At 46.5% G+C, this 23,214-nt stretch overlaps 2 protein-coding genes across 5 annotated transcripts; both read left to right on the top strand.

The window, feature by feature from the left end:
* The first annotated feature begins 495 nt into the window (after positions 1–495).
* On the top strand, positions 496–3,115 carry LOC133126856 (carboxypeptidase N subunit 2-like). Of its 3 annotated transcripts, none has more exons than XM_061239288.1 (2): positions 496–616; positions 1,685–3,115. In XM_061239288.1, the coding sequence occupies exons 1-2, from the start codon at positions 547–549 to the stop codon at positions 3,100–3,102; spliced, it is 1,488 nt and encodes a 495-aa protein (XP_061095272.1). In that variant the 5' UTR covers positions 496–546; the 3' UTR covers positions 3,103–3,115. The 3 variants fall into 3 exon arrangements, with proteins under 3 accessions (XP_061095272.1, XP_061095274.1, XP_061095273.1); XM_061239290.1 differs by having other exon boundaries at positions 538–612; XM_061239289.1 differs by lacking the exon at positions 496–616 and adding an exon at positions 1,292–1,498.
* A 1,941-nt stretch (positions 3,116–5,056) lies between these two features.
* LOC133126842 (platelet glycoprotein Ib alpha chain) lies at positions 5,057–10,628 on the top strand. Of its 2 annotated transcripts, XR_009708554.1 has the most exons (3): positions 5,057–5,150; positions 6,269–8,919; positions 9,277–10,628. XR_009708554.1 is itself a non-coding variant. In XM_061239266.1 (1 exon), the coding sequence occupies exon 1, from the start codon at positions 6,280–6,282 to the stop codon at positions 8,830–8,832; it is 2,553 nt and encodes an 850-aa protein (XP_061095250.1). In that variant the 5' UTR covers positions 6,008–6,279; the 3' UTR covers positions 8,833–10,628. The 2 variants fall into 2 exon arrangements, 1 of the variants encoding a protein (XP_061095250.1); XM_061239266.1 differs by lacking the exon at positions 5,057–5,150 and having other exon boundaries at positions 6,008–10,628.
* Positions 10,629–23,214: the final 12,586 nt, after the last annotated feature.

The following is a 23,214-nucleotide window of genomic DNA, read 5'->3' as shown; positions in this document are numbered from 1 at the left end:
TGTTTCGAACACGCAACTCTCTCTTTCTACGACTCTGTTAAGAACCAAAGTGGATTTGTTGAATGGTTCATATTGGAAAACTCACTGCTGCCCCCCTCTGTATCAGTAGTGGAAATGTCATGAAAGATCCAGGCAGGAAGAACAGCCCACTTTTCACACACACACACACACACACACACACACACACACACACACACACACACACACACACAGAAGTTTAAGTCACTGTATCTGTGGAGCTCCCCCATTGTGTGTTAATTGATCTTTGAGAGATCTGTGGCTGGAAAAAAAAACACCTGTGGGTTAATTTTATGATGCACGCATTGTATTGTATGTTAGATAAAGGTTAAAGTCACACCCACACTTTAACAGTGGACACCTACACACACAGACACACACACACACACACCAGCACACATATACACACACACACACACACACACACCAGCACACATACACACACGCACACACATACGTTATCTACGTTTGCACGGAGCCTTCTGGAACCACCCAAACAGTGTTTCATGAGGCGATAAGGCTCTCTGCATGCTTCCCCTGTTTGTTTTTCTCCTTCCGACTGCAAGACAACATTCAGTAGCTGCGTTGCTGAATGTGGGTAAGACTTTGCTTTTCCTTCTTTAAATAATGAAAGGATTTAAAAACATAATTTATTTCCTTGATTGCTAATTTTACTGTGTTACTGACATAGCAATACAGTACTACTACTATTACTAATATTTTTAATGATAATAATAATAATAATACTTGAAAGCACTTTGTATAATATGAATGAGGATTTGCTGAAATTGAATAAATTACATATATAAGAATGAAACAATGACAGTATTACAGCAATACAGTATGTTGCAAGCATTTGATATAAACAAAACAGAAAACACAGGTGATCATGATGTAGAAGAAGAAGAAGAAGAAATATGTTGAAAATCTATAAAGCACAGGTGCAGCATGCACTTTAAAACAATAAGATAAAAAAGGTGCCGATATATAAATGTATAATTAAAAGAACCAGGACTTAGTAGTTTCCTCAGAAATTTGATCCCGACTCTACATGTGGACAGTGTTCATGTCCCCTATAAGGCCACAGTGCTGTAAGAACTGTGTGTGCTTTTAAAATGGCTTCCTCATTTTTTTTTTTCTGATGAATGCTACCTTGCAAATGTATTTAAAAAAAATATTTTTTAGAAGTGTATTATATCACTCACAGCTTTTAATGGAAAAAAAAATGTTGGCTTCATGTAGAAATCATATGTAAGTTATTGTGTGTAGTGCAATGTATGTATGTACAACTTTATCAACGTTATCTTGAAGCACCTTCTGACAACAAAGCAGATACATCGACCCAAAAGAACTGCGTGGTTAAGGCCCCAAGGTCTCAGGTTGGCTTCAGAGTGTGCCAGGGCTAACTGTGGCTGCTAGCGCCATTGGGCAATGTGCAATCGGTGGTTGTGTTGCCCAGGGTATGGGAGGCTTCAGTCCGGTAGGAGGCAAGCTTTGGCGTAGGGTTAGGGGGCGAGGGGTCCACGTTTTTGGTCAGCAGCATTTGTTTCGTGTCCAGCCATATATTGTGCCGAAAATCGCCGCGTCTTTTAAAAAAATAATATTAAACTGTGTGAACAGTGTTGAAATTGAAATAGTAACTCAACATCGTCTTGCTTTTCTTCAGAAAAACACAACATGCATCCTGTACTCTGCGTCTACCTTCTCCCGCTGGTGCTCGGGAGCGAGACCGGACAGTGCGATGTCAGCGCTGACAGCGATGAATGCAAAAAACACCAAGAAGTCTACCATGGAAACATTACCAAGATCCCGGCCACACTGAAACCGGGGACCATTCACGTTTATTTCATCGGGAGCAGGTTTTCCAACGTCCCGAACAGAGCCTTCATCAACAGCTCTCAGCTGGAGACGGTGGACTTCATGCAGGTGCCCATCATGTCCGTGGAAGCGCACGCCTTCGAGGGTTTGCGTAAGCTGAAGCTCCTTGAAATCACGACGACCAATCTGACGTCGCTGCCCTTGGGCGTGTTTCAGGACCAGCCGATGCTTGAGAAACTGATCCTAAAGCTCAACAAAATCCAGAAGCTTGAGAAGGGACTGTTCGACGGCCTGAGAATGTTGAAGGAGCTCCAGCTTCACACCAACCAAATCGCCTCAATCGACGAGGGAGTTTTCGATCAGCTCGATAACCTTACGGTTCTTCACCTGGCCAAGAATAAGATCACGTCCGTCTCCAGAGCACTGTTTACAAAACTTAGTAAATTACAAAGGCTCAGGCTCTATGAAAATGACATTGCCACTATTCCACCCGGGATCTTTGATGATCTACCGGATCTGAAAGAGATCAACTTACGGGATAACAAGATAACTGAGATACCACCAGATTTATTTTCCAACAACACCTTCTTGGAATCATTAAATTTAGAGAATAATCGTTTGTCTGAATTGCCCTCTGACATTTTTGTGGGACTTCCGAACATGAGATATTTGACTCTTCAGCAGAATCAAATCCGCAGCCTGCCTCCCTTGCTCTTTGGAGAAATGCCAAAATTTCATGAACTGAGTCTCAGAGGAAACAATCTCACTGTCCTGCCTGCAGGTGTATTCAGTCCCTTGAAGAAACTCAAGAAGCTTGACTTGTCTCTAAATAAGTTGACCTCTTTGTCCAGTGACTATTTTGAAGGGCTTGTGAAACTCACAGACTTGAATCTACAGAATAATATGATTGAATCATTAGAACCAAAAACCTTTGAACATTTGACAGACCTGCATACCCTCAGGTTAGCAAATAACAAATTGAGAACTCTTCCTGAAGGAATATTTGACTCTTTACTAAAGTTTACCAGGGTATATCTCGACAACAACCCTTGGCACTGTGACTGCAATCTGATATCTTTCTTTAACTGGATGAAAGCTAACAGTAAAAAGACAGAGCAGTGTGAATCTCCTGACAGCTTGAAAGGACAAACTCTCAACTCTCTCACAGAAGATCAGCTGATATGCCCAACAACAACTCAACTACAATCTCTTACCACGACAACCAGTGTTGGGGAAAATTCACAGAGCAAAAGATCTCCCTCCTAATAGCATGATAAACAATCACAAGTCACTTTGTAGAGATTTGGCAGAACATGGGGACCTTGGGCGATTTGTCACAATGATGTTTTCACCTGTTTTAGGAGGAGTTTTAGGAGGAGTTAAGATAAGAACTGTGTATAAAATGGGTGTAAAAATGACATTCGAGGCCCATTTTCTGCAAAACTGGTCCGGCTTTATGCACTCATGCTAATAAAGTCTGATTTTCCTAAAGAGTTTGCTGCCGTGGTGTCTTTTCCCACGTCAAGAATTCTGTTGTTTCCTAGACAAGACACCAGCACTACAGTTGCCATGACAAGAGAAGTACCCACAACAACAACCCAACCCACCATGATGCACACCACCCCGGCACCTACCACCAAAATAACAACCATGGTGCCGACAACTGCACCCACCACAATGTTGACAACCACCTTGCCAACAACAGTTGCTACGACAACTGCACCCACCACAATGTTGACAACCACCTTGCCAACCACGCTAGCAACAACAACTGCACCCACCACAATGTTGACAACCACAGTGCCAACAACGGTAGCTATGACAACTGCACCCACAACAATGTTGAAAACCACTGTGGCAACCACACCAGCAATGACAACTGCACCCACCACAATGTTGACAACCACAGTGCCAACAACAGTAGCTGTGACAACTGTGCCTACAACCACAGCCTTGGTGACTACTCCAACGACCACAGCCCTGATCACAACCTTGGCCCCAACGACTGCAGCCATCACCTCCGCTCTGCTCTTGGAAAATGAGGAGGATTTCAATATTAATACAGTACACTACATTTCGGTCCAAGGAACATATGTGTAACTGACCTTAAGAATGTCTCTCTCCCGTCTCCCGTTCTGCATCCCGTCTGCAATTGTCTGCACTTGTCCGGGCTTGTACTGTAAGGTAGGCGGGGAGTTTGTGGTGTCAATCACATGCGGAAAGTTGTTAGTTATTCTTCTTGCCCAAAGGAGTACATTTAAATCATTATTGTCTTTTCACGTTGCTATAAATAATAAATGTTACAATTCAAAAAGCTGAATTAAATCCTTAAATTTAAAATGTAATCCTACAATACTCATTCATTCATCATTGGTGTTAGGCTATATCTATTTACATCTATAATAACTACCTATTTTCCCCCTAAACACATGTGTCTAATTTATTAATGTTATACATTATGGCATTATCACAACGCAACGCCTTACAACCGAGGCTATTGTTATTATGTTTTTGCTAGCTAACCTTAACATTAAATTAGGCTACCTAAATCTTCTAATTTGGTGAAAATTAATGAGCTAACATGCTCTAAACCGCATTGTTAATTTGAAACAAATGTGGTAATAGTATCACATTGAAGTAGATTTTGCAACATAGGCCACTACTCGCATTTCAATGAAAACAGCCTGAAATTTAGAAGTATGCCAGCAAGATGTTTCGAACACGTAACTCTCTCTTTCTACGACTCTGTTAAGAACCAAAGTTGATTTGGTGAATGGTTCATATGGGAAAACTCACTGCTGCCCCCCTCTGTATCAGTAGTGGAAATGTCATGAAAGATCCGGGCAGGAGGAACAGCCCACTTTTCACACACACACACACACACACACACAGAAGTTTAAGTCACTGTATCTGTGGAGCTCCACCATTGTGTGTTAATTGATCTTTGAAAGATCTGTGGCTGGAAAAAAAAACACCTGTGGGTTAATTTTATGATGCACGCATTGTATTGTATGTTAGATAAAGGTTAAAGTCACACCCACACTTTAACAGTGGACACCTACACACACACACACACACACACACCAGCACACATATACACACAAAAACAACCACACACACACACACACACACACACACACACCAGCACACATACACACACGCACACACATACGTTATCTACGTTTGCACGGAGCCTTCTGGAACCACCCAAACAGATGTTTCATTAGGCGATAAGGCTCTCTGCATGCTTCCCCTGTTTGTTTTTCTCCTTCCAACTGCAAGACAACATTCAGTAGCTGCGTTGCTGAATGTGGGTAAGACTTTGCTTTTCCTTCTTTAAATAATGAAAGGATTTAAAACTCTGGATTTGTGCTAAAACATAATTCATTTCCTTGATTGCTAATTTTACTGTGTTACTGACATAGCAATACAGTACTACTACTACTACTACTACTACTACTACTACTACTACTACTAATAATAATTATAATAATAATAATAATAATAATAATATTAATAATACTTGAAAGCACTTTGTATAATATGAATAAAGTGAAGATTTGCTGAAATTGAATAAATTACATATATAAGAATTAAACAATGATAGTCTTACAGCAATACAGAATGTTGCAAGCAACAGAAAACATAGGTGATCATGATGTAGAAGAAGAAGAAGAAGAAATATGTTGAAAATCTATAAAGCACAGGTGCAGCATGCACTTTAAAACAATAAGTTAAAAAAGGTGCCGATATATAAATGTATAATTAAAACAACCAGGACTTAGTAGTGTCCTCAGAAATTTGATCCCGACTCTACATGTGGACAGTATTCATGTCCCCTATAAGGACACAGTGTTGTAAGAACTGTGTGTGCTTTTAAAATGGCTTCCTAATTTTTTTTTTTCTGATGAATGCTACCTTGCAAATGTATTTAAAAAAAAATTTTTTTAGAAGTGTATTATATCACTCCCAGTTTTAAAAGGAAAAAAAAATGTTGGCTTCATGTAGAAATTATATGTAAGTTATTGTGTGTAGTGCAATGTATGTACGTATAACTTTATCAATGTTATCTTGAAGCACCTTCTGACGACAAAGCAGATACATCGACCCAAAAGAACTGCGTGGTTAAGGCCCCAAGGTCTCAGGTTGGATTCAGAGTGTGCCAGGGCTAACTGTGGCTGCTAGCACCATTGGGCAATGTGCAATCGGTGGTTGTGTTGCCCAGGGTATGGGAGGCTTCAGTCCGGTAGGAGGCAAGCTTTGGCGTAGGGTTTGGGGGCGAGGTGTCCACGTTTTTGGTCAGCAGCATTTGTTTCGTGTCCAGCCATATATTGTGCCGAAAATCGCCGCGTCTTTTAAAAAAATTATATTAAACTGTGTGAACAGTGTTGAAATTGAAATAGTAACTCAACATCGTCTTGCTTTTCTTCAGAAAAACACAACATGCATCCTGTACTCTGCGTCTACCTTCTCCCGCTGGTGCTCGGGAGCGCGACCGGACAGTGCAAGGACAGCGCTGACAGCGCTGAATGCAAAAAACACCAAGAAGTCTATGTTAAAAACATTACCGAGATCCCGGCCACACTGAAACCGAGGACCATTCACGTTTATTTCATCGGGAGCAGGTTTTCCAACATCCCGAACAGAGCCTTCATCAACAGCCCTCAGCTGGAGACGGTGGAGTTCCTGCAGATGCCCATCGTGTCCGTGGAAGCGCACGCCTTCGAGGGTTTGCGTAAGCTGAAGCTCATTGAAATCACGACGACCAATCTGACGTCGCTGCCCTTGGGCGTGTTTCAGGACCAGTCGATGCTCGAGAGACTGATCCTAAAGCTCAACAAAATCCAGAAGCTTGAGAAGGGACTGTTCGACGGCCTGAGAATGTTGAAGGAGCTCCAGCTTCACACCAACCAAATCGCCTCAATCGACGAGGGAGTTTTCGATCAGCTCGATAACCTTACGGTTCTTCACCTGGCCAAGAATAAGATCACGTCCGTCTCCAGAGCGCTGTTTACAAAACTTAGTAAATTACAAAGGCTCAGGCTCTACGACAATGACATCGCCACTATTCCACCCGGGATCTTTGATGACCTACCGGATCTGAAAGAGATCGGCTTACGGGATAACAAGATAACTGAGATACCACCAGATTTATTTTCCAACAACCCCTTCTTGGAATTATTAAATTTAGATAGAAATCGTTTGTCTGAATTGCCCTCTGAAATTTTTGTGGGACTTCCAAACATGAAATCTTTGACTCTTCAGCAGAATCAAATCCGCAGCCTGCCTCCCTTGCTCTTTGGAGAAATGCCAAAATTTTATGAACTGAGTCTCAAAGGAAACAATCTCACTGTCCTGCCTGCAGGTGTATTCAGTCCCTTGAAGAAACTCAAGAAGCTTGACTTGTCTCTAAATAAGTTTACCTCTTTGTCCAGTGACTATTTTGAAGGGCTTGTGAAACTCACAGACTTGAATCTACAGAATAATATGATTGAATCATTAGAACCAAAAACCTTTGAACATTTGACAGACCTGCATACCCTCAGGTTAGCAAATAACAAATTGAGAACTCTTCCTGAAGGAATATTTGACTCTTTACTAAAGTTTAGCAGGGTATATCTCGACAACAACCCTTGGCACTGTGACTGCAATCTGATATCTTTCTTTAACTGGATGAAAGTTAACAGTAAAAAGATTAAGTCTCTCTCAACAGATCACTGTGAATCTCCTGACAGCTTGAAAGGACAAATTCTCAACTCTCTCACAGAAGATCAGCTGATATGCCCAACAACTCCTACAATCACCACAGCTTTGCCTCTTACCACGGAAACCAGCACTACAGTTGCCATGACAACAGAAGTACCCACCACGATCCACACCACCCCGGCACCTACCACCAAAATAACAACCATGGTGCCGACAACTGCACCCACCACAATGTTGACAACCACCTTGCCAACAACAGTTGCTACGACAACTGCGGCCACCACAATGCTGACAACCACCCTGCCAACAACAGTTGCTACGACAACTGCACCCACCACAATGTTGACAACCACCTTGCCAACCACGCTAGCAACAACAACTGCACCCACCACAATGTTGACAACCACCTTGCCAACCACGCTAGCAACAACAACTGCACCCACCACAATGTTAACAACCACAGTGCCAACAACGGTTGCTACGACAACTGCACCCACCACAATGCTGACAACCACCCTGCCAACAACAGTTGCTACGACAACTGCACCCACCACAATGTTGACAACCACCTTGCCAACCATGCTAGCAACAACAACTGCACCCACCACAATGTTGACAACCACCTTGCCAACCACGCTAGCAACAACAACTGCACCCACCACAATGTTAACAACCACAGTGCCAACAACGGTAGCTATGACAACTGCACCCGCAACAATGTTGAAAACCACCGTGGCAACCACACCAGCAATGACAACTGCACCCACCACAATGTTGACAACCACAGTGCCAACAACGGTAGCTGTGACAACTGCGCCTACAACCACAGCCTTGGCGACTACTCCAACGACCACAGCCCTGATCACAACCTTTGCAGCCATCACCTCCGCTCTTGTAACAACAACAACTGCACTCACAACCACCACTGCCCCAACCACAACCGCCGCCCCGACAACATCTACACCAGCCACCAGCACTGAAAGGACTACATTACCCACAACACCGAGGGAGTTCTCTTGCCCTGTGACTTCCTTCACCTCTCCTCGCCTGGCCTTCCGCTCGGAAAGGGAAACCACAGGCGCTCAGTGCCGGTGTTCGCTCATCATTTACACGGCGACGCTCGTGTGGGAGATGTGCTGCACCGTGGTTCTGGCCCGGTTCACCTACACCCTGTACCGCTCGCTCCAGCAAGGGGAGCGACTCTACACCAGAGTCAAACTGACGGGTTTCTCCCACAGGAGGGAAGTCATCCTACGGCCTGTAACCCACACCGAGACTGTAGCCTTGTGAATATGAGCCTGGAGAGCTCCGGACTGCTCAGTCAACTTAACCTGGAATGACCTCCATGGCATGTCCAAGTTCACTGACTACTAACAGGTAGTACTAACAAGACCTCATATATATAAATTTATATATATATATATAATTTTTTTTACATGCTATGTATATACACTCAGTGAGCACCTTATTAGGTATTTTTTATACTTATTTTTTAGACTTCTACTGCTGTAGCCTATCCACTTTAGAGTTATGATGCGTTGTGTATTCAGAGATGCTCTTCTGCATACCACTGTTGTAATGTGTGGTTATTTGCGTTACTGTCACCTTCCTGTCAGCTTTGACCAGTCTGGCCATTCTCCTCTGACGTCTCTCATTAACAAGGCGTTTCTGTCTGCAGAACTGCTGCTCACTGGATTTTAAAAGTTTTTTTGCACCCTTCTTTGCAAACTCTAGAGACTAGTCTGCGTTAAAATCCCAGGAGGTCAGCAGTTTCTGAGATCAATCAAACCACCCTGTCTGCCAGCAACAATCATTCCACGGTCACTTAGATCACATCTTTTCCCCATCCTGATGGTTGATGTGAACATTAACTGAAGCTCCTGACCCGCATCTACATGATTGTATGTATGCATTGCACTGCTGCCACACAATTGGCTAAAGTAATGAAGTAAAAGTGTTCCTAATAAAGTGCATAGTATATCTCTCCAGTAGGTGGCACTATCTTACAGCAAGATTCATTGGTTGCCATTTTCATTGACCAAAAAAAAAAGAAAAGAAAAAGAAGAAAAAACTAGCTCTGCAGTTTCATACATTCAGAAACACAGAGCCATTGGCTTAGGTCTCCATAGGGGAACCCTTTATTTATTTATTAATTTATTAATTAATTTATGTATGGAACGCTCTATGGTAGTGTGTGAAAGTGTGAAAGCTCCTAGATTGCACCATTCTCCTAGTAAAACAACACGTGGCACCTTCTGGAATCCCTTCTTCTGAGAGTGCAATGGACATGTACAAACACAGCAGTGTCATCTGCATGAGCTTGAATATCAAATATGATGTCATGCCCAAAACCAGTCCCTGTGGGACCCCAATTATGCACTTGCGGGAAGATAATATTAATTTGATGGTTTTTGCATTCGACATATTTTCACTGCTGTCACTTAAGTAAGAGACCATTCATTTCAGTACATTAAAAGAACATTTTAACTTGGAAAGTTTTGAGAGGAGGGCGGTATAATTAATTGCGTCAGATGTTTTGCATTGATCTAAAAACACAGCCTCATTCACCGCCTCTATCAAGTGTAGGTTTAATCTCCTCAGAGAAATAGTGATTTGTCATTTCTGTAGACTGGTTTACTCTGAACAACCCCCCCTAATGTCCTCCGACCTGCATGCTACAAGGGCTAAAATATTATTTATTTGAAGAATTACTCGTTTTTATTGCTTGCGATCCACTGTGGCGTTAGTATGAAACATGAAATAATGGCGACTTGAGAGTTGTTTTTTGAGCTAATTAATCTCTGCTGCCTTCTCGTCCTTTCATTTCTGAGTTTTTAAGTGTCAGCTTTCGGTACATCGCCAGCGGAAAAACTCCACAAATCTCCACAAAACGTGCGAGCGGTTTGAGTTAGAGATTACATTTTGCAGTGGAATTTATTAATTTTGGCGGGATTGTCTGTGTACACATATGTTTTACTCCCAATTGCTCTGACTTTTACGTGACTAAATGTAATTCCGAACATTTGCTACAGCTGTGTCCTGCTCTGGTTGCATGGATATAATAAAAGAACCAGATTCAACTGAAACACACCGTTTTTTCAAAGTTAGTGTTGACAATTCGCACATCGACAATGTATACACATGAACAGACACGTTAACAATTTTGTTTCTGTCTATATATTCTTTATTCCAATTGACATGAAGTGCCATATATGGACTGAATGTGGATGGACGTAGACACGTGGCAACTAGTGTCACAAACGCATAGTAAAATAATGTGTTTTTACATCGACAAATGTACAATCTTAAATTAAGAGAATTCTCACACGACGATTCCAGGTCTAGACGTCACCGCGGCGCTGCTCATCCCTCAGTCCAACTGTTCAGCCATTCGTAACGGCATTTAAAATTCCCTGAGACGGGACGAACAAGCGAAGCTCATTTTGCGTAGCAAATAAAGAAGATTTTTTTTTTAAAAAAGGTCGCAGCCTCCACCCGCCTCTTCAGGGTCGAGAGGGTTTTCGCAAAAAGAGCCCAGAGAACCGTTAGCCGAAAGCAGCTTCACACAACAGTGCTCAGCCACACATCGGGCCGGCAGGAGAGAGGGAAATTAGAGAGGGAAGGCTGGCCTTGGGGGGTCAGGGGAACACAGATGGCAACACCTTGAATGAATCCGCCCTAAATCCGCGGTCAAGGGTCAGCCGAGTGGGCCAGTTCATTAGCCTAAACTCAATAGCAAAATGGCGCAGTGCGTGTACGATTAGCGGCGGGGGACAATGCTTATAGTCCTCACTTGACTCAAATCAAGAGGTAAACCTGCCATTGCGGGAGACAGAAGAGGCCTGATCTCAGCCTCAAACGCAAAAATATACACCCCCGCTCAAAATTCAGCTGTAAATGATGCTGATACAGTATGAAACACGTTTGTTGGCTAAACGGCTTTAAGTCATCAAGGGTCCAAGAGTCTCAATCTACCGTGCTGCTGCCACATATTCAGTAGATTAGACTAGTTTCTCCTGAAATTTTTTTTTTTTCCATCGAGTTCAACAGGAAAATTACGTCAGAAGAAACAATTATTTGTTACTTCCATGTTTCCTCTGGTTATCACCACCGCAGAATTACAATCAGCGCCCCCCCAACGTTGTGGAGTGCCACTAAGCGAACAGTTCTGAGCTGCAATAGGTACATACCTCACATTTGTATGCGGCAGCTGTCGTTTCATTCCAGCCAAGTTTGCCTTCGTGTCAAGCATACTCCCAGCGTAACAGAGGCAATTCAATTACTTACCAACGATTAGATCTTTTTGATCCTGCTTCTTAAAGTCCCCTCAAGGGGCCAGCAAATTGAGCTGCTAATTGGTTAATTAACTTGCGAGTCCTTAACGCCACACAATGCGAATCGGGCATCTCCGTGGACGCCCCGGATTGTCCATCATCCGGGGTCCTAATGGAGTTGTCATATCAGCAGACCTCCTGCCGGGGCCCAGGTTCTGACAGTACTGATTCCGAGCGCAACGCAGCAACACATTTCCAGCAGCAGGACGTCTGTGGGCCCACGGTCTGCCTGGCGGGGGGGCAGGAAAGCTGGACTGCACAATTGCCGCCTGGACTGGCCCCACGGTGGTGGAAAGGCCTTCCTGTGGAGACCCTGACCACCTTCAAGCGCAGTCTGAAGACACACCTTTTCAGGCTGCACCTTTCCCCTCCCCTCCCTACCTCCCTGTAATTTATAATCAGCCATGATGCTATATGCTGTAATGATTGCACTTGCATATAATTATTTTACTATTGTAAGTGTTCCAGTTGCCAAAAACTGTGGTATTGCCACTTGGCCAGTTTATCTGATTATTATACAAGGACTCAAGTTTTTATCTATGTGATCACTCTAGTACCTGGAGCCTCTAGGGTTTTCCCTGGTTATGGGTATGCACTTTTATTGTATGTCGCTCTGGATAAGAGTCCAGAGCTGGATGGACAACCACCATCTAAAGCTCAACCCAGGTATGACTGCATCCCTGCTAATACCTCTCCCCATCTGGATCTCTCCATTTCCCTCGGGGATACCACACTTACGCCATCACCCAGTGCAAGGAACCTCGGCATGGTGATGGATAGCAGACTGTCCCTCTCCGAGAACATTGCGGCGGTGACCCGGTCATGCAGGTTCTTCCTATACAACATACGGAGAATCCGCCCCTTTCTCACCCCCTACTCGACCCAGCTCCTGGTCCAAGCGATGGCTCTGTCCCGCCTGGACTACTGCAATTCCCTCTTGGCTGGCCTCCCAGTGTCCGCCATCAGACCCCTCCAACTTATCCAGAATGCAGCAGCTCGTCTGGTCTTCAACCTTCCCAAATACTCACACGTCACCCCGCTTACTTCCCTCCACTGGCTGCCTGTCATGGCTCACATCAAATTCAAAACATCGGTGCTAGCCTTCCAAGCAGTTAAGGGGTCTTCCCCAGCTTACCTACAAAAAATCATCAGACAGTACACCCCTGCCAGACCTCTTCGTTCAGCCTCCACAGGCCGCTTGGCAGCTCCCTCTCTCCAAACTTCCACCTCACGCTCACGACTACTGTCTGTTCTGGCTCCATGGTGGTGGAATGAACTCCCCGTTGAGGTCAGAACTGTAGAATCTCTCTCCACCTTTGAGCGCAAACTGAAGACGCACCTCTTCAAGCAGCACCTCTCCCCGTCCCTCCCTACCTCCCTGTGAACCTTAATTGTTGTCTTTCTGTGATTAACTTTTTTGTGTATCTGTATTTTTAGTTGGCTAGGTAAGCAGTGTTTGGCTAGTTAAGTTTGGTCACTTTTGCTTTGTTTTTTGTTTATTTGTTTGTTTAAAAAAAAAGAAAAGAAAAGAAAAGAAAATTCAAATAGGCCCTGGTCCTTATCTTCGTTGTACAGGTAGCAGTTGAAATTGTACTTCCCTCTAGGGTCTTTCAGCGCACTTATCCCTGGTGATGGGTATGCACTTTGTTGTACGTTGGCGTCTGCCAAATGCCATTAATGTAATGCAATGTAATGTAATGAGTGTCAGAGAAGCCGAATAACTGTAATGTAATGTCATGTAATGGAAGCTACCTGTAACTGGCCAGCCCCCCCCAGGGAGGTGATGGGAGGGATTGGGGGGGGGGGCATTATTTACTGGGACAGAATGAGGCAGGGGTACACGGTGTGACGGTGTGGGTCGTGGCACTGGTTTGTAAAAGTGAGGAAGGACCTCACAGAGGCGGGCGTGGACACGGGGTCACACCCTCACGGCCCGGGGGGGGGGGGGGGGGTGGTGGGGGGGGGGGGGGGTCAACGTGTCCACGTGCAGGGTGACAGCTGTCACTCATACTGGTGGAGGGGGCGGGGCTTTCCCCTGCAGACAATGCTCTGGTGCATGGATAGATAGATGGATAGACAGATAGATAGATAGGTAGATGGATGATGGATAGATAGATAGATAGACTTTCCTCTACGGTCCTCATCGCATTTGTCCCTGGGTTTGATTTGCAGTTCATTGTAACGTCGCTCTGGATAAGAGCGACTGCTAAATGCTTGTAATGCATTGTCTGTCCCTGTAGGTGTAAGTGTGCGTGTGCCCTTCTGTGATGGTTAAGGGGAGGGGGGAGGGGGGGGGGGCCTTTGAGGTAGGATGGGGGCTTTTCAAACATCAGGGGAGATGGCCCGGGAAAAGAGGCGTCTGTTCCAAATATTTCAGCTCTCTTCAGTCTTTCAGCAGCCCCCCCCCCCACAGCTCCCCCATCAACAAAGCCAAAGCCCCAGATACCATCAGCTCTGGTTCTCAGTTTCACAGAGCGGAAAGGCTTTATCATACCAGAGGTGCCTTGACATTAACTTCAGGTTTGAGGATGAGGTGTATGTATATATATATATATATATATATATATGCACATTTCTGTCTATCTCTCTCACACTTACACACTCTCACACACTTTCTCACCTGCCATCTCACACACACACACACACACTCTCTCCCTTTCTCTCTCTCTCTCTCTCTCTCTTTCTCAGGCCAGCATAGGTATGAATCTGACGGTGGTCTCGGGGGTCTTTGCCAGTGGTGTCGAGAATGGGTCTGAATCTTTGACCTTTGACCCCCGCCCCCCCAGGCAGGCTGGAGAGTCCTGGACGGGGTCACACGGTGAGGAGCAGACGGAACGCCGTCGCGCCCCCACCGAAGCTACCCGCCGCTCCCCACAAAGTGGTCCCTATCCCCTGGGCCGGGCCTGCAGAAGGGCCCCCCGGTGGAGCTGCCATCCTCCAGAGCCTCAACTCTGTCCTCCTACCACCCAGGCCAGAGAGGGGTTGAGGGGCAGGGGGGGGGGGGGGGGGGGGCAGAGGGCAGAACAGGGTAAAAAACCCCGTCATAAAGAAGTTACAAGGGAAGGGATAATGGACTTTAGAATCCATCTTAACTTGCTGCGAATAATGTCAACATCTGCGGTCCTTTCTGCCTGAGCGGGGAGGGAGAATGAGAGGCTAAGCCGGGTAGAAGAAAGCGCGTCGGGGGGCGGGGGGGTATGGGGGGGGGGCGCGAAAGCCTGGAGAAAAAGGCTACAGTTTTTATTTTTTTTTGTCGTTTATTAGAGGCCTTTTCTCACACGGTTGGACCGCGCTGTGATGTTCATCGCATGCTTTTGTTTGCCCTGGAGAGCCGAGGGCAAGACGCCCTACGAGTGGGGGCTGTTATTCCGCGGCCCGCGCTTTTATACAGAGGGGAGGGGGGGGGGGGGGGGCAGGGGGCAGAAAAAATTGCAATTGTAACAAACCTTGCCACAGATGCTGCTCGGGTCCAAAGAGGAGACTAGGGTGTGCTGGGGTGTGTGTGTGGGAGGGGGTGTGGGGTGTGTATCAAACAGGGCGACCACACACGAGCCAGGACGTTTGAAAGTGGGGGGAATTATGGGGAAGTATTGGAAGGGACACTTTACGCCACTCTCATGGGGGTTATAGGGGGGTTAGGGGGGTTTGGGGGGGGGGTAGGATCCGTCCGACAGGACAGACTTCACCCTCTCCCGTCCCGATGTGAAAGGGAACATTGACGGTCCGGCTCGGCCCGATTAAGCACTTACCGCCCGTTAGCGCCTCTAACTGCAGGCTCGTGGCCGCCCAGGTGCTTCTGATTACTCCCACTTTACCGCTGGCGGGAGAGCGGTACGGACCCACTCCGGGGTGAAGGACAGATCAGCACCGACCCGCTCCGAGATGAACGACAGATCAGCACCGACCCGCTCCGAGGTGAACGACAGATCAGCACCGACCCACTCTGGGGCAGACCACCGACTGGCACTGACCCACTCCAGGGTGAAGGACAGATCAGCATGGACCCACTCCGGGGTGGAGGACAGATCAGCATGGACCCACTCCGGGGTGGAGGACAGATCAGCATGGACCCACTCCGGGGTGGAAGACAGATCAGCATGGACCCACTCCGGGGTGAAGGACAGATCAGCACCAACCCACTCCGGGGTGAAGGACAGATCAGCATGGACCCACTCCGGGGTGAAGGACAGATCAGCATGGACCCACTCCGGGGTGAAGGACAGATCAGCACCGACCCGCTCCGGGGTGAATGACAGATCGGCACCGACCCACTCCGGGGTGAAGGACATGGCGAAACACCAGGCCACACCCAAGGGCCTGTGCCGCCACTCCACTGTTAAAAATGTACACACCTGTAAAACACTCCACACACCTGTAAAACACTCGACTCATTTCAAGACTTGCCAAAAATGTAACTTCTCAAACAAACGGTAACCTAGAACAAGCTAATATTTTTTCTAAGTGATATTAAAAGATCTTAAGATCTCAGAACACTTGACAGTCACTTGTCGCATCTTCCTACTTCACGGTTCCTGTGAAAGTAAAAAGCTCAAACAAACCATTAATGTTTAAAACACAACAAATTGGGTGGACTGTTATTTATTACTCACTTTTGTAAGTTGCTCTGGATACTGGGGTGGCCTGTAGCGTAGTGGTTAAGGTAAATGACTGGGGCAGGCAAGGTTGGGGGTTTGAATCCCAGTGTAGCCCCGATAAGATCCGCACAGCCGTTGGGCCCTTGAGCAAGGCCCTTAACCCTGCATTGCTCCAGGGGAGGATTGTCTCCTGCTTAGTCTAATCAACTGTAACGTCGCTCTGGATAAGAGCGTCTGCCAAATGCCAATAATGTAATGTAATGGATAAGACCGTCTGCCAAACATAAATGTAGTTTTAGGAGGGGAGCCTTTAGGAAGCCACCCGGGTAATCACCTGGAAGTGACTCATTTAGACCGGTGGTTGCACACCCATGCCAGCTCGAACCACGGCAGCGCTCCTGTGTGTCGCATTACCGCTCCAGCGGAGTGGAAAAGGTTACACACACATCAAAGGTATAAACTTTCATGAGAAATGCTTTCACAGGGGACTCGGGGGGGGGGGGGGGGGGAGAGACTGGGAGGGTCTGTCCCAATAGTGAGGTGGCAGACGGAGGGACACTCATATAAGAACACCAAAAAAAAAAAAAAATACACACAACAGGGGCAAATTCTGGCTTTATGCCCCAGTGGCTTACACACAGACCCAGCCATTGAGCGAAGGCCCGGCTTTGGCGTGCCAATGAACCGGGTCGCAATGTTCATTACCCGAAAAAACCGCGAGAGAGGAGGGATGGGGGCCATCTTTGTTCACCGGGGGGGCGAATGAGCTCGAACATTAGGGACGGCTGACCTGAAGCAAACGTTGAGTGGGCGAGAGGGAGGGCTCTCCAAAACGATAATCTCCCAGATTATTGCGCCCCCGGGCCCTTTATCCCGACCCGTCCAGCGCGGGATAACATGGGGGCTAAGCTCCTTATCGCCGAATTACTATTATTGGAGGAGAATCGGGACCCCTGGGCCGGAGGGGGGGCAGCTCAGGGACCACGGCCTCCCTTGTGAGATCAGCTCTGCAGATGAAGTGCTTTTAATACGCATATAATCAATGTTTCATTGCACATCGACTGCTTTTCATTAAGGAGTTACTCAGGAGGGGTTTTTTTATTTTATTGCATTCCTGATCAGGGGGGATACTAATCCCCATTTCTACACCACACACACAAGGACACATACATGCATTCATTGACACACACACACACACACACACACACACACCATTGTTCTTTAACACTAGACAATAAAAGCAAGTTTAATGACTACGCATTCAAAGACGAATCACCAAAAAAATGTGAATGATTGCGAAATGGTTGCGAAAGAACGGTAAGCAGAAAAAAGCTAAAATTATTATACTGGGCCAGAGAGAGACACTGCTTAGTTAGGGCAGAAGGCCTCTGTAAGTGTTTTACAGGCCATTCATAAACGTTAAACAGTTCAAGAGCTTGGGCCAAGACTGTCCGAGCTCTTCGACTCAAATGGATGTTATTCTGACCTCACTGTGGAGCTACAGGAACAAACACAGAGCAGGCTGCTGGACCAAACTGCCAAAACCAACAAATAAGACAGTCTCAATAAGTATTTTAAGTATTATACTTTGATTTCAAATCTTATTTCGATGACTTTTTTCCTGAATAAGACAAAACCATTGCCAATGAGATGAGACAGTTTTGCCTCGTTTCAAGATTTTACTTGTCAAGCAAATTGTACCTTAAAACAAGGTCATACTTTCTAAGATTTTAAGTCTCATTACAAGTCTCATTACCCATTACCATCTATTACTCATACTAGCATAGGCTAGTGCTAAAAGGTGAGCCATGCAGAAGGCGGACATATGCAAATGAGTGTACAGTTGTGATGTCACAAAGTTACAGAGTTCAAACTGCTCGTTAAAATGCACACGTCTTAATGCGGATTGTGTGGATTTATTTGGGGGCTGTGACTTTGATACTTTCATAGCGTTTTTATAACATCTCCTTCATAATCCACATTGCAAGGGAAATGTCGCTTTCCACAATATGAGACGTTTAAAGTTTAAACAGCCCCCAAGCAGTCCGCCATCTTGTTTAGGACCATGAAAATCTTCATGAATGCTAACACTTTCTCACTGTGGGTCCTAACGAGCACAAACTGACTGAGAGGACTGGCGAAATCACACCTGGGCCAGGTGTTTTTACTCAAGCGCTCCCATTATTAAAGGCTGTTAGCGTGCCTTGCTAGCGGGCATACACGTGTTTCCTCTCCACAACACTGGGAAACAAAGCAACCGGATTAATTAATAATCAGTGAACACGTTTAATAGCCTTCTTACCTCAGACATGATTAAACACACACACACACAGTAAAAAGTGTGGCTGTCAGGATGAAAACCCAACATTTCCCTGCCTTAAGATCGTGCTCCAACCCCAGGCACTTGGAGAAAAGCAGGATTTTGTGGGCACACCTATACCTAATCCTACACCCCCCACATCTTTACCCTACGTGTGGCAGTGAGATCTACCCTCCTGTCAGTTTTCACTCCAAGCCTAACAAAGCACATCTCCCTCAGCAGCGAGAGCGGGGCTGCCCAACCCTGTTCCTGGGGATCTACTGTCAGTTTTCACTCCAAGCTTTATTTGGCACACCAGATTCTACTAATTAGCAGCTCAACAAGCTCTCTAGCTGTGGAAGGAGGTGTGCTTTGTGAGGGTTGGAGTGAAAACCTACAGGACAGTAGATCTCCAGGAACAGGGTTGGGCAGCCCTGCTCTAGCTGTTGAATGAGGTGTGCTTTGTTAGGGTCGGAGTGAAAACCTACAGGACGGTAGATCTCCTGGAACAGGGTTGGGCAGCCCTGCTCTAGCTGTTGAATGAGGTGTGCTTTGTTAGGGTTGGAGTGAAAACCTACAGGACGGTAGATCCGCACGGACAGGGTCAGGCCGCCCTGCTCTAGCTGTTGAATGAGGTGTGCTTTGTTAGGGTTGGAGTGAAAACCTACAGGACGGTAGATCTCCAGGAACAGGGTCAGGCCGCCCTGCTCTAGCTGTTGAATGAGGTGTGCTTTGTTAGGGTTGGAGTGAAAACCTACAGGACGGTAGATCCGCACGGACAGGGTCAGGCCGCCCTGCTCTACTGTCCATAAAATACCTGATCAACAGCGGCGTGACAACACTGCCACAACGTTGAAGAGACATTGCGAGAACGCTGGACAAAGCACAGAGTTCAGTACGGCCAACCCCTGAGAGAGGCGGAGAGAGAGTGCAGACACAGAAGTGCCCTCAGCCTTTGAGAGTGTGTTGGGTTAAACGAGGGGTCAAAGGTCACCAGGCAGCCGCGAGGGACCCTGGGAGGGGGGGGTACGCGTAGCCAGACCTCGTTATGTCCGCCGCAGAGCCGGCTTTGTCTTCCTGTCAACGGGCGAAATTTGAAGATCGGCCCCCGACCGCCAACAAGGGGCTAATATTTCTCCCCACATCAAGGGAAGGCCACTCTCTGGGAAAAAAGAGGCAATCGTTAGGCTAATAAATAGTCGGGAAGTGAACATATTGAGTTCACCCCGAGCCCCGCTTCATTATTATTTGTCTCGATGTGTGACTGTGTGCCATGAAATTAAAGGTGATGACTAATGAGATAATGGCTTCAGGGGCTCCTTTGCCGGTTTAACTTTCAAGTCTAGTCCAAAAAAAAAAAAGAGAGACATAAAAGGAGATTTTCTTTTTTTTTTCTTTCATAAAGTCTCTTATGCCGCCGTAAATAACCTTCAGAGAAACGTGGACTGAGGTGGAAAATTATTCAGAAAGTTCAGAAAGTAAAAGTACTCCCCGGTATCGTGTTCCCGTTACCTGGATTTGCTAATCAGCACAATTCTTCAGCCAGGAGGTGGAACTAATGGGTGAAATCAGCTGAGTTTATGAGTGGAAGAACACAAGTGGCTTTGTGTCAAGGTGTTGGTTTAAAAATGCAAACTAACCTTTGCCCTGACTGTGTCACCTTCCTCTCTCTGTGTCATACTGCGCAAAAACACAAACAGGTAAACAGGACAACACCTGAGCAAAGACACATTTTAACCCTTTAAGATGCGAGATCACAAATAATAAGATTGGAAAGTGCTTAACTTTAAAATGCTGATGTAACAATCAGCCCCGGTAATGGAGTTCTAGAACTTGGCAAATTTGTTCAAATTTGGCAAAAACATTTTTTTTTTTAAACGACTCTTCAAAGGGTTAGAGTCACATGGGTTTGAATGTCCATGAATGTTGAATGTTCTTGTTTTTTTGTGGGTTTTTTTTTACCTTTCTTTCTCTCCTTAATTACAGTGGGTTAGTATGGAAATGGGATTTATATTTAATGGGATTTTACCAAGGAGAGACAGCTAAAAGAAACGCCTTCTGGTCGGAATGTGCCATTCAGTGCAGATTTTCCGGGGATTTCTACTCTTCCCTTTAAAGCTCTTTCGGAGAGGAGCTGGGATAAGGCAGATGCAAGCCAGGATGAGGCGCACACAACCCTGTTACTCTCAGATTTTTGTTTTTCGCCAGGCTCTGGTCCGGCCCCTCAGTCTGCACGCGGGGTCACCTCGGCCTGCCAGTCGACTCTACGCCCGCGCTCGTGACAGAAGGAATTGTGGGTAATATAATGCAAAAAGCCCACTGCATAGATGTTGGCCAGCTCTCCTGTACCTCATCACCGGACACACTGCAGTCCTGCTGCCTGCAAATGGTTCCCCCACCCAAATACAGACCCCCACCCAAATACAGACCAACACCCAAACACAGACCTCCACCCAGATACAGACCCCCACCCAAACACAGACCTCCACCCAGATACAGACCCCCACCCAAACACAGACCTCCACCCAGATTCAGACCCCCACCCAAACACAGACCTCCACCCAAACATAGACCCCCACCCAAACACAGACCCCCACCCAAACACAGACCCCTACCCAAACACAGACCAACACCCAAACACAGACCCCCACCCAAACACAGACATCCACCCAAACATAGACCCCCACCCAAACACAGACCCCTACCCAAACACAGACCCCCACCCAGATACAGACCCCCACCCAAACACAGACCCCCACCCAAACACAGACCCCCCAGCCCAACACAGACCCCGACTCAAACACAGAGAGTATTTAGCATGTTTGACCATCACCTGGCCAGGCTGTTCTTCTTGAGGGGGGACCGTACCTTTCCCACCCACCCCCGCCCCCCAGTTTCGCCCCGGTGTCTTCTCCACGGCGGTGGTGATGGCGGTGGTGGTGTGTGACGGCGCTACACCAGTCCAGCCCGCAGCGTTGGCTTCGCCGGCGGGGGTTTGGAGTGGGCAGTGCCGCCCGCCGCCATGCCTCACACGCGGCGGGAAAAGCCGCCGCCTCTGTGGAAGGTTCCGGAAAATCACATTCCCCCCCCCCCCACACACACACACACACAGATCACTTTCCCCCTCACAGATTAGACACGGCTTGGGCCGCTGCGGTCCAATCACGGGGAATATGAGGCTCCATCACGGGGAGCGTGTGCACAGCCCTGCTCACAGCGGCAGGTTCCAGCAGACACATCTGTGAAAAGAAGAAACTGGAAATTAAATTAAATGAAATTTTATTTGTATTTGTATTTGTATTTGTATTTGTATTTTTGCAGAAGACACAAAGATGCCTTCTAGAGGCCTTACAGAAGAGCAAACACCAGGCCTGAACCCCCAAAATAGTAAGCGTGTGAGGTGAAAAACTCTCAATCAGTGGTGAGAGAAAAAAACTGCCCAGTGGGAAGAAATCTCAGGAGGAGCCCGGCTATAGAGGGGGAGCCCATCCCCCCGCTGGCCAGCGAGGTGTAATGGCAGATGGATATGACAGAAATCCATTCGATTATATCCATTATATCAAGCAAACAAAGCACAAAGTGCAGTAAAACTGCAGTCCAGACAATATTCCTTAGTCAACAGTCAACACTGAACAGCTTGGGCACGCAACCATGGTCCAGAAATCTCAGAGGTTTTGTTCCGCGCAAGCAGGATTGCTCGTTCATTTCGGCAGCGCGGTGGATCGCACTGTGCCTCACGGGAAGGAGGTCCCGGGTTCGAATCCGGGCCGGGGCCTTTCTGCGTGAAGTTTGGATGTTCTCCCCGTGCAAAACTGTCCAAAGACTGTCAGGCTAGGCTGCGTTCACAGGGTGTTGCTGTAAAAGAGCAATCGGTCCTGTATAAATGCTAATAAGTAATCAAACATTGCAAATTTCGTTAAAGTCTGATATGAGGCTGAGCCAGAATTGTCAGTAAATGGTAGATGTCCCTCTGTCACATGGCCACCGGTGTTAATTAACCCTAATGATTAATCCCGTTATGTGATGTATTTAGGGGTTTACTGGACAAAGACCAAAAACATCTCTTGGTCCACAAGACCAGGGTTTCCCATCTCCTAGCTACAAACTACGCAACCAAATTAAACGCAAAGTTAACATCGCTTAACCTAATCATCTTTAGCTGCAGCATCAGTCCTAATAACTGGACTAATCTGATGGAAAGTGTGTCTAATTATAGATTACCTGGGAATGCATGATTACTGTGAATACAAGAGGAGAAAGACTCCCAAATCTCCTTCGCCCCGCCGTTCCCCTACGCCCACGGATGGCAGCGAGCCGTGTTGCACAGGCAGCAACACTCTCCCAATTGAAAAGGGAAACCCATAAAAAATAATCACATTTTACAGGCCTTTCACGTGGGGTCTGCTCGAGAGAGGCCAACACACTGGGCTCTGTTTTTATTTTA

This window comes from Conger conger, chromosome 4, assembly GCF_963514075.1.
Source record: "Conger conger chromosome 4, fConCon1.1, whole genome shotgun sequence".
In the NCBI taxonomy this organism is placed as follows: domain Eukaryota; kingdom Metazoa; phylum Chordata; class Actinopteri; order Anguilliformes; family Congridae; genus Conger; species Conger conger.
The sequence above is the reverse complement of the archived record's forward strand: the minus strand, read 5'-3'. Positions and strand labels throughout refer to the sequence as shown.